The sequence below is a fragment of the Varroa destructor genome, unplaced genomic scaffold (genome assembly GCF_002443255.2).
Source record: "Varroa destructor unplaced genomic scaffold, Vdes_3.0 BEIS01000006.1, whole genome shotgun sequence".
Lineage (NCBI taxonomy): Eukaryota > Metazoa > Arthropoda > Arachnida > Mesostigmata > Varroidae > Varroa > Varroa destructor.
Window position 1 is genome coordinate 2,658,185 of NW_019211459.1, and position 15,668 is coordinate 2,673,852.

General features: G+C 38.5%; 1 protein-coding gene across 21 annotated transcripts in view; it reads left to right on the top strand.

Annotated features, from left to right (window-relative positions):
- Positions 1 to 14,891, top strand: part of LOC111252311 (monocarboxylate transporter 12-like) — a 29,675-nt gene extending 14,784 nt beyond the window's left edge. For 15 of the 21 annotated variants that reach the window (XM_022809933.2, XM_022809934.2, XM_086973746.1 and 12 more), the window contains 9 exons: positions 1,256 to 1,375; positions 3,118 to 3,254; positions 3,491 to 3,672; positions 4,334 to 4,486; positions 4,624 to 4,725; positions 6,160 to 6,302; positions 8,047 to 10,300; positions 11,113 to 12,747; positions 13,943 to 14,891. In XM_022809933.2, coding sequence (XP_022665668.1) covers positions 1,256 to 1,375; positions 3,118 to 3,254; positions 3,491 to 3,672; positions 4,334 to 4,486; positions 4,624 to 4,725; positions 6,160 to 6,302; positions 8,047 to 8,130 — 921 coding nt within the window. In that variant the 3' untranslated portion in view covers positions 8,131 to 10,300; positions 11,113 to 12,747; positions 13,943 to 14,891. Of the gene's footprint in view, positions 1 to 1,255; positions 1,376 to 3,117; positions 3,255 to 3,490; positions 3,673 to 4,333; positions 4,487 to 4,623; positions 5,311 to 6,159; positions 6,303 to 7,819; positions 7,925 to 8,046; positions 10,301 to 11,112; positions 12,748 to 13,721; positions 13,802 to 13,942 lie in introns of those variants that run through there. The other 6 variants (XM_022809937.2, XM_086973744.1, XM_086973743.1 and 3 more) reach the window with 6 other exon arrangements.
- The last annotated feature ends 777 nt before the right edge of the window (positions 14,892 to 15,668 follow it).

Sequence of the window (15,668 nt, forward strand, 5' to 3'; positions counted from 1 at the left end):
CAAAAGTCAGAAGGACATCCTGAATCATGAAGTCCTGCTTTAGTAAGCGGTACTGTATCGTCGTTGCTTCGTCCTAGGTTGAGGGAGGCGATGGCAGTCTCATAGAGATCATGACCCAAAACAAACATGTCAGTGAAACTTCAGACCAAGGTGTCTGAGTTCACAGGGCATTATCTGTCTAGCTTGAGCAAATTACCTAAATTACGACCCTTACATTTTTTTTTGTCTTTAGTTTTAGAGATAGCTTCTTCGTTATTTGGCCTATGTTTTACGACATAACGCCAGGCACTCCATCTTGGTATGAAACCTTTGTTTTTTATGTCGTCAGTGCGTAATGCATAGTGGACTGGATTTTAGCAAGATAGCGGCATTTCGCAACCGATTTACCGCAATGAAATGCGCCTTCTGTCTTTAACGCATCAGAGAGACAATCTCATGTACGTATGCCTGTCACGTCGGTCTGAACGCATCGCGCAAATGCCGTGGGTCATTTAAGCCTAGAGCACAATCAATGCTTTAATATTGCTTACACTTCTGCTTATACGAATGAGCCAGATGGTCGACGCTGCTGCTCTATATAACATCGAATGTGTATCCGTTAAGAGAAGAAAAATGCTACCATTGCTAGCCAAAACACACATGCGGAGAGCGGGCTATTAAGCCGAGCGTAGCTGTAGCAGTCTTCCAAGAAGCTCAATAGTCGGAAGCTGTGAGGTACTCCGAGGCCGAGAACCGAAAAAAAGAATTTCACGAACAAGCCACAGCCCTTGTGCTTCCCCATCCTGTGTTATCATAAAGATACGGCGCTTTTTTGTCCTGTAGCATTTATGGTTTGCATCTAGCTCGTTGGCTTCTCGTAAAACATTTTTGTGATTTTTCTCCTCTGTTAAAGCTCCTTCCTCCAAAACTAGTTGTTCGTAACCAAGTTCTCCTTCCGTCGTCCTTTGCTTCGACGAGAGCGACCACATAAACCGTTACGTGGCATCACTAGCGCTACGAATGGTTGCAACGAAAGCAGCTTTATAAATATGTATATATTAGTGATCAAAACCTTGTCCTTATGAAGCGGCAGCGACAAAACCGCTTATATATATACGACGCTGTTCGGATGCTGTTTTTTAACTAACGATTCTATATCGTCGCCTTTTAATGCTGAAAAGTCACTGATAGGATCGTTATGCGTTTATATCTATCGAAATTAAGTTATTTCCCATTTATTAATATTTACGTTACGTTTACGGCCTCGTCATTACAGAGTGCATCGTTTACAGCACTTACATCTAGTAAGACATCGGCTGGGCGAACCGGTTACACAGACTACCACACCAAGAAGAAAGTACCAAAAATGGTTTTGAGACAACTTAGAAGAAATAAGGTACCTACTCGCTTTCAAATTTTCATTTTCCGTTTAATTGCACATCTTGCACATGCCCACATTACCGCATACCAAATTTGCGTCACATCGGCTAAATGGTTTGCCGCCAAGCTAATCACGATTTCCCAGACTTACCGTATATAGCCCACAGTCTTCTTTTCTACTGTGATAGGTTGAATACATTATATTACTATGTTATATACTATTATGTTGTATACTATTATGTTAAAGTTTTGGAAAATTCTGACGAGCGGTTTGTCGTAGCCGGCATGTTTATCAGCTACTTTTGGCAGCAGGTAGACAAACCAACGCACTTGTCATGGCCAACAACAATGCATCGTGTTTAGCGTTCAAGTCAAAATTCGCTTTTACCTAGTCCTTCTGTTTTTGATAAATCTACACTGAAATTTTTTAGCCCGAAATCGACGGTTTCCACGCGAATTCTGGAAAGGCTTTTATGGAGCGAACTGGAAAATCCTAAATAAATTTAAAGGATACGAACATTTATAAGAATGGCCCAAAAAATTATTTTTAGTACACTTAGGTTCTTGATACAGAAATGTGTTGTTTTGTATATTGCTAATTTTATTGGTCAGATAATCCTTAACGCTTAGCTTTTTTGAGCCTTTGCGCAAGTTCTGACCGTTTCAGTCCTTTCATTTTTGGGACCTTTGGCCTGTTATCAGCTCGAAATTTAATTTCGTTGGGACACTTTTATGTAACGTACATAAGTGACACTTCAAAAGCTTATGCACGGACACTGGTACAAAAGCTATTCGTCAATAAAAGAATGTTTTGAAAATTACTAGTTAGCATTTACGTCCTAAATTGAAGCTGTAGTCTGAGTGCATGGTGAACATGACTATCAAAGGCAAAAAAATATGTCGAGATATGTTTTTGTTACAAACGACGCATAAGAAATCCCTAATTTAAACACGCCATACTGTTTATGTATGTTGTATTATATTTATCGGTCAGTGTGACGTGTGTGAAAAGGATTTGCTACTTCAAAATAGCGTAGTGAACAGCGGCTCGACATTTCATAGAACCTTTCTTTATCCTTAAGGTATGCTCTTTCAGAGAAACAAGAGTGTTCACTCGACTCAGGCTTTCAGCAGGCGAATAGCAGCAAGCCATGTAAAATCTGAAAATTCGACACGTTTACAAACTGCGCTTCATCTTGGAACTACAGCAGTATAGATAGATCCTCGCAGATCAATAATAGGGTACTCAGAGCTGTGGCGGGATCCGAACAGCTTCAGTGTTATAGTTTTTAGTAGTCAGATTTGGTCCACGTAAAGTTACTATATCTGTTTGCCTAAATCGAATTAATGACAAATGATTTGTAGAGACGCTAGCTTCTTTTGGCTCTCACGTTATGACAACGACCCATTCCTGCATCGGGCTGTGAAGTGTGATGAAAGTGAATCTTCTACGCTAATCGCAGAGAGTCACCCATAGATTAGCCTTTTTCCAAAAGCTCGGCAATTTCTTTATAACGAAATTGTGCAAATTTCAACATGATGTCAACCCTTCAACACTTGACGCTCGTAGGCTAGGCTTCTACAACAGCGAAATAATAAGTTAAGAAGTAGTAGGAGTGCATACATTAAATAGAAAAATGAATGAAGAAATATATATGATGGCCCCGATTTCACCTTAGGGTAAATTGACTTTATCGTAACGTCCCTCATACGCCTGTGTAAAAAAATTTAAACAGGTGTTTGTTTTCTCAATGGAAGGTTTGCCGTGACACGCCGCGGATCGCTGAAGCTGGCGATGCTGTATTGTCGTACATGGTCGAGAGAACTGGTCGAAAAAGGAACTCCGAACGCTCTGGCAAGCCTCCAGACACCTTTACGCTCTTACGGCTTAGATGGTTATTTACGCTGCTTGCTGTAAAATTTTTCATCTGTTTTATAATCTACAAAACCTTGATAAGGAATGACGAGTACCTTAATGAAAGATACGCACCTATATATGTTTCGAACACATCTATACACTGACTGTGACAACGTTCCTCAAGATCTAAGACTAGGTTTTGTGATATCGTCCAACTAGGCACCGTTACAGTTAACACTAAGATTCACCTTATTTTTAAAACTCTTTGTAAAGGTTTTATGCCTTGTTGGCAGTAACCGTGGGGTTTATTTTCGTTAACACGACTCTCCTCAACCTCATCGTGGCTTTGGCACGCGATAAGAAAGTAACGTCAGATGTTGCTGGGCGCCTCGTCGCATTGCTTGCTTTCGGAGATCTCTTGGGCAGAATTTGTTCTGGTTGGATAACTGATAAAGGTACAGTAAAGTTTTAGAAACATTCATACTGAAGCTGTTGACTATTCCTATTTAAAGATTACGTACGCATTTAAGGCTTGGTTAGTGTCAGTCAGGCCGTTAAAGATTTCCCCGTGACAGCTTAGTGGGTAACGTATTTGCCTGCTAATCTTAGGTACACATGAGTTCGGTTCGAATTCGAGCATAGACGCACTTCTTTTCATGCCAACCGTCTAACGCAATGTCACAGCGATGCCGGACATAAAATTTGGAACGTAGATGGAAGGCCATCAGAATATGTTTTCTGTAATCGACTCTCAGCTGCTCCTTCCTCTACGAGTTCGGTACGATTATGTGAGATTTCTGAAAATACTTATTAATACGAACAATCTGAACGGGTTTGGCAGGAGCCAAGATCATAGTAACCATACATTTTCATCGTTACTTTGCGTATTGCTGACTTTTACTGAAAGAAAGAGGGAAGCATGTCTACGCTCGGATTCCTAACCCAAATCGCCTCATAGGTGTGTAAGCTTTGTAAACAAGCACGTTACAACTGCAGCACTACGCGGAAACGCGTCACATATCTGGTGTGACACCCGTAAAAAAACCAATGAGCTCTACGTTAAATGGGTCATCTCAATGGAATATACATAACACCCATGGCTTCTTGTGTTTGCAGAATTTATAAGTCGAGAACATCTGATGTTGATTAACTACACATTGCTATCTGTCGGCCTTATTGGGCTGGGAACATTTTCTCATCCAATAACCTTGTGCTTCCTGGTCACGCTTATTGGATGGCTACTTGGGTCGTCCGTGATTTTGTTTACTAGTAAGTAGCTATTCAATGCTGTTGCACCCTTTCATCGCTGCATAACAATACTACTATATATATATATATATATATATATATATATATATATATTTCACTGAGCCAAGAGCCGTTAAGCGAAAAACAATTACTTTCAGGTATTACAAGGAACCGGCTTGGCTTTAAGCTTCTTGCCCTGTCATCTGGATGGTATTTCTTTTTCGGAGGCATATTGGCCCTTACTCGTCCGCCAATGATTGGTTCGTCCTTGGACTTGCATTTATTTCTAGGAGTTAAGAAGAGCTCCAATGCATGTATACAAATCGTATTACCTATAGATATAGGTATTCTTCATTGAATTATAGAAAAGATTTTAATATTCGTAAATCAACTACGGAGCGAACAACCGTTAGGAAAAAAGTGAATCGAAGAATATGTTGAAGGTGAAAAATCTGGTGCTTCCTTTGCCTTATTTGATCCGTTCGCGCTTTGACAAGTAACACGGCTTTTATTGTTACCATAACTTAAAATATCATAATTATTACCCTTTTTTGCGCACGGGTTTATCATCGGTGTCAAGAATCTAGGCGACTCTAGCCATCCTATCCCTGTATTTGTGTACGTACAATAATATAGAGGGTTATCATGCATTGAGGGCAGATACTTAACCCCAAACTTAAACGAGGAAGTGTAGCTCAATTATTTTATCGGCCATTTTCATATTTTTCTTTGTATATTACTACCATTTGAAACGTATTTGAGTCACTGCTATGCTGTCCTATGCATTTGTTGTTAAGGTTATTGTTATTCTAATAAAAAAAAACAAAGCTAATAGATCCAAATAAGGTATTCGAGTAAATTACTGTGACTAATTTGGCAAATGAGAACTCTGTTTAGAACGATACGAGTAAAAATGCAGGAACCTTCTATTTAAATAAATAGTCATAAAATTAAAAGGACGACAGAAATGAAGCAAAATCGAAAAATGAATGCTTCACTATAGTGTAATAATATATACACTCACTCCTGCTAAAATCCAATTCAAAAAAACTGTTGGGAGGTTACACAGGGCAGGCAGAGTACATAACTGAGCAACAATGAAGACGGGTGAATATTGCACAAGAAGATAATCGTCCCGCATACTATTATTGATCCTTATTTGCGCATATTCGATGCCATTCACACAGCTGACAACAAAACAACTCTTCCTGAAAAGTCTTCACTTTAACACTATTTCATAGGCTCTACCATAACAACTAAATTCATACTCTCGTTCAGCCGTCGATCGCTCTTCTCATATACACACTTAATAAATAAATACAGATGACTGAATTAACCAATCATACACTGAACAATATTATTGCTAGAATTAGATAGAAAATGGCCACTCGTTTAAATAACTAAATTGTCGGATGACGGACTCGAACCAATTACTAGATGCTACAGAGACCATAACGATTGGGCGAAGGCTGAACCGAACAACTATTAACGAATCATAGTATAAAAGAAACTAATAACAAACTACTCTGACGGACAAATATGTAGCACAACAAATGGATTAATAATTAAAATAGATATGATTTGTCGGCCCCTGACACATTCATTTAGTTTAAGTTGCCTGAAAGAAATCGCGCTGATGGGGGCGAACTACTTACCATGAGGCGTTACGAACTTCACTGTATATTTGTTTGCAGGTTATTTCCAGTATACGATCGGTTCGTTTGATCCCATTATGTATTTAATGGCAGCTGTATTGCTTGTGTGCGCAATACTTTATATCATCGCACTGTGGTTTGACAATGAGGAGTCGCCGAATGCCCTTCAACTCGACCAATGGGTATGACAGGGGCATATTGCACTGTTACTTTTGATGAAAACATCCAAAATTCGTGAACGCTAAGGTGTGTCAAATATGTCGATCTAGTCCAAGCACAGCCGCCACTTCTTTGTCTATCCGTCTGCAATACTAATCACTCATACTGCATAAATGCTTCATATTAATGAACGGACATGTTCCGCATCGGTTTAACTGCTCGACACGTACACCGGATGAGTTCTGAGAGTTGGTAAAGTTCGAAAAAGACATTTTGAACATAGCCATATAAGGGTCGTATAGGAGGATAAGACGTCTCTGAAAAGCATCATATCTTCTGTCACCGATATCACATCTATTCAAATGTGATATAAGTGATAATAAACTTCACAAAAATAGATACTACGGTTGGCTTGGCTATCTAACTCTAAGCGATTTGTTTAAATTTCTACATTGTGACCACGTGGCCTCCACCATAATGGTGGCGACTGTCATCACGTTTCTCGGGACGGTTCGTCATACAATACAGACTACGGCACTCGTTTACGTAACACAATTTTCATAGGAACATACACTTGCGCGTTTTGATAATTAGGGCACAAGGCACTTGTAGCCGGCTTGTTGTGTTCAAAGGCTGATGCGGCGTGGTTTTCAAATGTGGAAAATGCGAAATAAGTTGCCGGCCTTAGCTTATGACCGACCAAATTACATTATGCTTTAAGGGCAAAGCCAAATGTTGTCTCCTAGAGGCAAAAGCATTTACTTACTCGGCTCCGTCTTCCGCGTGGAACTTCTAAACAGAAAACTCTAGCGACCTACAAAAGGGTCAGCCCGATACAAGCCTTCTGAGAAGGCATTTTGGGACCCACCCGCAGAACTAGCCTTTTAGTGGCTAAGATATATGCATTTGGTTCGTGGCAACCGATTCAAGTAAGATTTTCAGTTATTTTTGCCGACAAAGAATTCTATGACAAGAAAAAACTTTATTTTCATGTTTTGATGTTCAAAAAGTTGGCCTTAAGACTTAAATCGTATTCGTTAAGAGACCATGGACCCATTACTATAGCAGACCTGGAGGTATTGATCCAAACCAAGCACCACTGCTTATGATGGTGGCTGGTATCGCAAAGAAAGTGTTGGATAAGTCGTGCATGCTGATGTTGACTTCCGCGTAAAGAACGTTTCTACGAGGGTCTCTTTCTGTCGAAGAGAAACAGTCTTCACAGCAAGGAGTTGATGTGCAAAGCTGAAATGGGATAAAGGTTAAACATGTGAAAGAGAAAAAGCAACCTATGCGCAACTGAAGGCAGAAGTCACTACGATACAGAGGGTATGAGCTTGTGGCACAGGAAAAATGATGGACACGACTAGAGACTCAATCAGGCTGTTAGAGGCCTGACGGGGAAAATAAAGATGTCTCTTACTATAGTAGAAATGCTACCAATGCCAAGCTGGGAGTATATATGTGGAGAATACGCCTAGCTAGGGCTAGCAAAAAGAGAACCTTTACCTAAGTACCAAGTAAAGTTTATTATTTTCAGTTCTTTAGGCGCCATTATCTCAGAAGCGAAAATTTGGTCGACCTGGCGAAACATGTCTGAAGCGAGCGTGACCGCCTTCGTTATATGACTGCCTTCACTTGATACGTAAACCTTAAGTCTTTTAAAATATGATAATAAATTTGTGAAAAAAGGTCTTTTTTAAAAATACAACGAAACCTAATTTTTAAGTAATATCCATAAGGACTTCCTGCTTCAATCGGTTTCAGGAGTTTAGCGTAGACGAAGAACTGGATATGCGTTGGGGTCGAGACCGAGCTACATCATTCACATCATCGATAGCCTCGCTGTGAGAACGATGCACTCGATCTAATAGCAAAACACTTCTGTCCTTAGGTCACACCTTCAATTAGGACCATGTCTGTTTTCTTGGGACGAAGTTACAAGACGGAGTGCTGTCATCGGACAGGCAAATAACGGCGTTATGTCTCATCGGTCAGTTTATGTTAAATGATAGTAAAAATCTATATACGAAAAAATGGTGCCACAGCTGTTTACATAAACGAAATAAAGTATCAATTTTTCTATCCGAAGAGTGCTACGGAGGAAATAATACTGCTATTGGCCTATTATACTTAATAAACTGCGATAAAACGCTATGCGAAGAACCGAACCCTTTAAAGAGCATGAATGTGATACACTACTAATTCATGAAGACAGAAAACATGCAAAGGAAGACATGGTCCGCAACGGTACAAGAGTACATTATACCGAATAATGAACAAGCTTCCAATGCTTGGAAAAGCGTTCAGTTCTCTATATTTGACAATCAACTATCCAACAACTGATTGTCAAGTTATGTTATCTCTATAATAGATATTATTTGTAAATAAGTATAAATAGATAAAAAAATACTACAGGTATATTAAGACTCGAAGCTATTATGGCATATGTATGTACTCAGTAAAAGCTTTGAAAATGAACATTAGACTTTTTAACTACTCTGCTGTAAAACGCCTTCAAACATATCAATCAAAGTCAGCAATTAGTACTAAGGCAATTTTATCAAAACAATATAAAAACAAACATATGATTACCTTCATGGAATGATTTGGACACATAGAAAAATGCAACACAATGGGAAGCATCGTTAACTTTTCATAGCTATGGAAAACCCAACAATGTCTCTATCCTCAATTCTAGTCGTGGAAAATTATACCTATTTCTTCCTTTACATTAAACAATTGCCTTTTTTTTTTTTTATAGATGATTTATTAATTCGTTCTGTACATAGAAACCCTCAACCATTTTCAAAATTGGCTGCGTTAATCTTCACACCCTTATTTTGTCTTCGTCCCTTCCTTCTATTACATTGAAAAGAAACATTGACAAGCGTGGTTTGAGCATCATGAAATCAACGCCATATCTAACGACCACGTATGCTTTGTGTTCACCGAACACCTCTGTGCACTGCCTAGGACTAGGTTAAGAAGACAAATGATGCAAAATTACTTCAAATCAACTCTATTCGCTGTCTATTTTCTATTGACGAACTTGATCACGCAGAGATACATAAAACGGCACACTCATTTTCACACGTTTTTATAATTCCTACGGAACGTACAGTATTATCCAACATCATTACTCTTTAAAGATATATTTAATAGTCGTTTTGAATACTGCTACTGAGCCAAGCTTGGATAACTACCCCACACAGAGCCGTTGACGCTGCCGCCCAGTTCTCTCCTTCTTCTAATAAGTGGGGCACACCTATTGAAAGCCGTGGCTATCACTTTGCTGCCTAGCGTTTGCCAGATGGCTGATCTCATGCAAATGGATTCTATGTACTTGACAAAAGCTATCAGAACTTATCTTGAGCTGCAGAAGCTCGCCAGCTTACCCGAATCGAGTGTACAACTAATGTGTGCGGAGTCAATTCCCTTTTGTCTTCAGAGCGTCATCCTGTACGATACTATCGTTGTAATTTGCATTTAGTTTTGACGCAACCCCAAATCGAGATCTAGTAGTTGAACGTCAATCGAAATCGTGGTGAAGTGAATAAATACCAAATGATTCCGGAGATGATACTCTAGCATTCGTTTTCGCATGTACACGAGCTAACGTGTGTATGTTTCGATGTCCATCAAACGCTATTTCAAGACACGTTGCCGCCGAGGCGGTTAGGAAACGCTAATTCCAAAAATGAAGAAAAAAAAGTATAAGCACGAAACTACATAGCGAAATAAATCACAATTTAGAAAATGTTCGACATTACCGTATCTGGAACTTTGAACAGCAGTGACGATTAAATCGGAAAATAGGTTTCGTAATACAATATTCTGTAACTGAAATTTTCAGTGAACCTTTCCTCTGCAGATGTTCGTATTTTGTCGCGTGGAGTTTATTTACCAAGTCAAAAATCACAAGACATTGAAGATGCTGAAATATATTAATAGAGCGGCCTTCAAAGCGACGTATGGCCGTCGTGATACTGTGAAACTAGCGGGGAAGATACCATTTATTGTAAATATTTATGCTTGGAACTACTCTATAATTTCTGAATCGTATTAAACATAATAGAACTATCATTTATAGTAAGATCTGTGTACGTCCACCTGAACTTGCACTCGCTGAACCGATAACTGCAATTATTTTTTTACAGTGGCATTTATCGTTAGTTAACCTTGCATCATTAGTAGCAATAATTACCTTAAGGGCAAATGTGTATTACACTGTATTACGGTCAGAAAGTACTTTCAGAACCCTTGAAATTTTGCTAGCTGCACATTTTATTTACTCGATTGATTTCAAATTTTTTTAAGATTATAAGAGTATCGTTGTCTAGCCATAATAAGGCTCTACGACGTCATGTATGCTTCAACGCATCGCAGTAGGCACGGGTGTGATGGGAGGTTACTTTGAAGCTTTCAGCTATAGCACGCAGGAGTCTAATGGGGCCCTACAAATGTAGATAGCTTTGAAGAAGTCCAAAAACTGAATTAGATAAAAAGTTAAATTCTCTCTCTTTATTTGTAACCATAATTTCATGTTGGACACCACGTTTCATTCGTTCTGCCATTCGTCTGGCATTCGGTCGTCTAGTAGTTCGTTTTGAGGATTAATATGCTTTACCTCTAGGTGAATCTGGGTCTTTTCCAATGTTCACATTTTGGCCAGACTCGCTGATGCCAGTTTTCTGTGCTAACAAAACATGAGATAGAAAAACCGCGAATTGAATATTGCATAAGTGCAGCAGTGAAAACGAGAATTGTATCGTGTGTGTCAAGTTAGAAAAAATGGCAACGTTTGCTAAATTTTGTTTCCGCCATTTATAGGTGCAGAAATCGATATCGATGTGAATCACGAGCAATGTTCCGGACGGCCGCGAGAAGCAGACGATGATAAACAGCGGCGTAATCAGTTTTACGAGCCCACAGTACCTTGTATATCAGTCGACACTACCTTGAATCACCTTTGCACAGTAGGAAAGATTTTACAAGCAGGAAGCCAGGTCATGCGCACATTTAGAAGCGTCATTGCCAATCGCTTGAACATATGCATATGCTTGTTTGAGGGAAAAATTTTTTTTCTATAAAACTGGTACCAGAGACGACAATGTTTTGTAACAACATGATACACAACAGACATAGAATAGGTACCTAAACCCTGTACGACTTGTATTGAAAAATTTCGTCATATTGAAATGGGCTGTTTCACTAAGAGCTTTTTATTTAGAGCAATAGAATGGCGCATGAAGACGGGGCTCGACTCATGTCATTCAACAGGGTCGGGTAATCGACAGAAAGTGTCTGTGGAGAAAAAGGCCAACATAAGGCTGGTCTTGTTCTATGACAGGCTGCGGGATGTCTCATGTGGCTTTCATGGCCTGGGCGACCTTTGATAGACAATAAATATAAATTCTGTCCAAACCTCGCTTTATCGTATTACACCATTTTGGAATTATATAACATGGGCGGAAGACGAACGATTCAAAACAACTAACAGGAGCATGAAGATGGATTTATCGACGGACCACCTTTACGTATGCCTCATTTGTTCGTTAACAGATCCATCTGATGTTCAAACGAGAAAAGAAGCTAAAAGAATAAATTATTTTTGTAATAGTAATTAGTCTCTTTCGAATGTCTGAAACGTTTAAAATCAGCTGAAAAACAAAGTTTGCTTTTGCTTGATCTTGAATATAAGGTGTTAACCAATAATATCTTACGACCTTGTGTCATATATGAAAAATAATCCCAATAATTACTGATTTGCAATAGAAGTCATTATATTATTGTATTATGTATAAAATGTTTCCGGTATTAAAAGCAGCGGTCTATGCATTTTTAATGCAAAGAGAAAGCCTTCGGTTGTGGCTATGTGAGATGTTCATCATCACCTTACTTTGCAGACTTGGATTTGATGTCCACATGACGACATCCTAGCAGACTGAAGGTACACTGTTTGAAATGCACGCCAATACTTGCCCTTATTAGAAAGCTTGTTACACTAAAAAGGTGGTAAAGGTACCTTCATTCTATCAAGAAAGTTGTATCGTAACTTCTGTTGGTAACTCCAATGAATACAATTTCTTCCCGAGTTAGCCATTTACAATTTCAAAAACTTCTCCAATATTCTCAAGTGTTTATTTAAAGGTTCGAACAAATCGCATCATTGTAATTGATGTCTGTGAGGTATCATTGGTCTTGAGTGTCGGCTGCAGATGTGCCGAATGTCGAAACATATAAAGAGAACTGAATATATCACGATCAATTAACCGTTTGATTGCTAAATGTGTCACAGTGAATAGCCAGAAATAATGGTTCGCAACTTGACAACCACACGTACGATTGTTTTGTGTTCACAATTCTGTACATAACTGAGGTTTGCTGAAGACTAAAGTGCTCTCGTGAGCATGAGCTCAACATGAGTTCCACTTAGTGGTTCCAAACCGGGATACGGAAAGAAAGGTGCGGTTCTTGTTTTATATCTGCTGATGGGATATTGGTTGTGATTAGTAATTCGATAGTAGTACCGATGACAAGACTCTGACGTCTGTGCACGAATGCAGCGCTGTGTTCTATTTTTTTCTCATTTAATCCCCTTTTGCTGGCTTTTTACTACACTATTGAACGAAGAAAGATTGACTGGAGAATACGGTGCCAGCAATTTAATTATATCTTCTGAATGTGTTTATAGTTGTTTTTTTTTCTATTTCTATTATATTTATTTCGAATATGCGCGGTTACCGCCCTTGTCGATTCTAGTACAAAAACTTGAGTGGAGCATCCGGGTAATTGGCGTTTTCGGGAATCTTATTGACAACATGACGGAATCGATGAATCTCACTTATAAGACCGCGGTATTATTTAATGGCCTTTATGGGCATAAGTTCGAGTACATTGGTCAGGTATGCTTGAATTTCTCGAAAAGTTATCATCTGTGTTACCATTGCGCAGTGGTTGGTCACCACTTAACAGAAGGCTATGCCACTTTAAGGCAGCAGTCTCGACTCCGGAATAGAAAATTTTCTCCATATCTGTAATTATATTAATTTTTTCATTAATCCATTATAGACAGGAGGCAAACTTTGTTATGGTCCTTTTATTCTGGACGGCAACATTCATCAGGATCACGTTTTGACACCGGGATACAAATATTACTTCATCACCGCAATTTCTGGAACGTGAAAAGCATTTGAAACCAAGCCTATCCTTTACGCAAATGCAATGAAATATAATATAAGGGTTTTTCCATGAGCCCATCCTATGCCACTTAGTTTCAGTTGACTCTAGACTCTCACAGACCCTTAACAGCATCGGTGTTTTGAACAATCGTTGTGCTAAATCATACGAACGACAGAAACAATGATCAAATATATTTTCCAGTTTATTTGATGCGAATTTCTAAGCTATTTTTTTTTTTTTTATATTTGTTTTACAAGGCTAGCACCTAAACCCAGAAATTCGAGAAGCGATACAGGTGAAAAATGTACGAGATATTCGCTAGAAAGATTAAGCTCCTGTAAGTTGGCATGATCCCTAGAGCACACTGAAATCGTCTCCTTGTATGCTTGTAATCTACATGTGGAACGAATAAAAATAACAACTGAAACTGATATTATATAAATTTTATTTCGTTTATTGTTCTGTTTATGCGATTTAGAGAGCGCTATTCGGGCCACTTCGACTATATCCCGTCAGCGGTAACCAGCCTTCTGAAACAACGGCGGCCCTAACGTGGAGTAATATGGAATTCTCTTTTATATCGCACATGACCGCCTCATCGATTTGCATCTCTGATGCTTACGACTGGGATCGTCTGGAAGAAGATTTGTAAAGATATAGCACTCGTCTATATAACTGAGTGGCAATCATTCTTTTCGTATCATCATCCCATATGATGCTTGGTAGGGTAAATGAACGTATATCGACCGAGTATTCGTCTTAATATTTAGCAGTGTCCCGCATAAATTATTAATCTTCGTACTAAACCTCCCAATTAGCAAAGACGGATGTATCGGCAGGACGAATAATTATTACGTTTAGATGATACGCTTGTATCTATATGAATTTGTCGGCAGTAAGAAAAACAAGAAAAAAAAGTGATTGCTTTTATGTTGGTATGATCTTTTTTAATTGTAGGATCTGCCATATGAAAACCTTCAGGACCAACATTTTATGCAAGAAACGCTTATTATTTATACCGTCTCAGTCACGACAAAAGGTCCAAAAGTTAAGAATTCTTATATTTATCTAGTGCTTTTATATGCTTCCATGCTTAACCTTTTGACGTACGCAAGCCTATTTGTATTAAAAGTAGATGTCCCTAAGCAGACTTTATATCCGACACTAAAGCAGGGGTCTACGTTTGCGAGTTTGGAATTCTTCTGATAGGTTTTTGTACGTAATCTAAACGGAAGCTACTGGTCGGTAGCACAGTAAAAAGGCCATTCCATCGGCCCGTTTGGGACTGACATGACGGAAGTCTAACCCGTAACAATTTTTTACATGATATGAATGCCATGGAAACGGTTACCAAATGTTCCCTTGGATACTCTACGAAAAGAACTGATATAATTATAATAATAATAATTATGTTCTTTGACAAGAAATTACTTTGTCGTTCTCGCACGAACACTAGGCTTATACGTAGCTTCAAAGCCCTCCAGGTTTTTGAATGTACAGTTACTTGAGTTTTATTTCATGCTAATGAATATACATTCAGACCAGCGGAGCTCAAATGTTTATAACCTGAACTATTAAGGACTTGTTAATCAATGGCCAAATAATGCGTCCGCTTAAACAAAGTGGAAATAGCAACTTTTATGCTCATTTTACCCCAGCATGTGGAAAACATTTTATTATTCATCATTAATGATAATAATATTGGCCTTTATATTTTACATGCTTTTAATTCAATGGAATATTTCGTAACTCACTTCCAGAATAGGGGTTATCACAATTCTGTTCTCTGACAGAAACTAATTAATTTCTGTGGATTAAGACGACACCTCTTTAATCTTCAGCTAGTAAATTGGAAAAAATTGTCTCTGTATATGTATATAAATCCATTACAATATACATATAATATATATATATATTGTAATGGATTTATTATTATAAGGTAAATGTATGAACAAATGCGCATTTACATCTCTATAAGCATGGGGCAAAAATGCTGTCAGACGCTCGGTTCCTCTAGCCAGCAACGAAAGTAAACTAGTCCACCTCAATATGTATATCTATAGGATAAAGACAAAATGACGTAACTAGATAACTATTGAATTAAAATATCGCTAACTAACGTAAAAAAGTCTTTTTCACCCGTCGGCGAAACGTGTTATTTATCATATTAAACCAAATGTAGCACAACTCGATCATTTCATCCA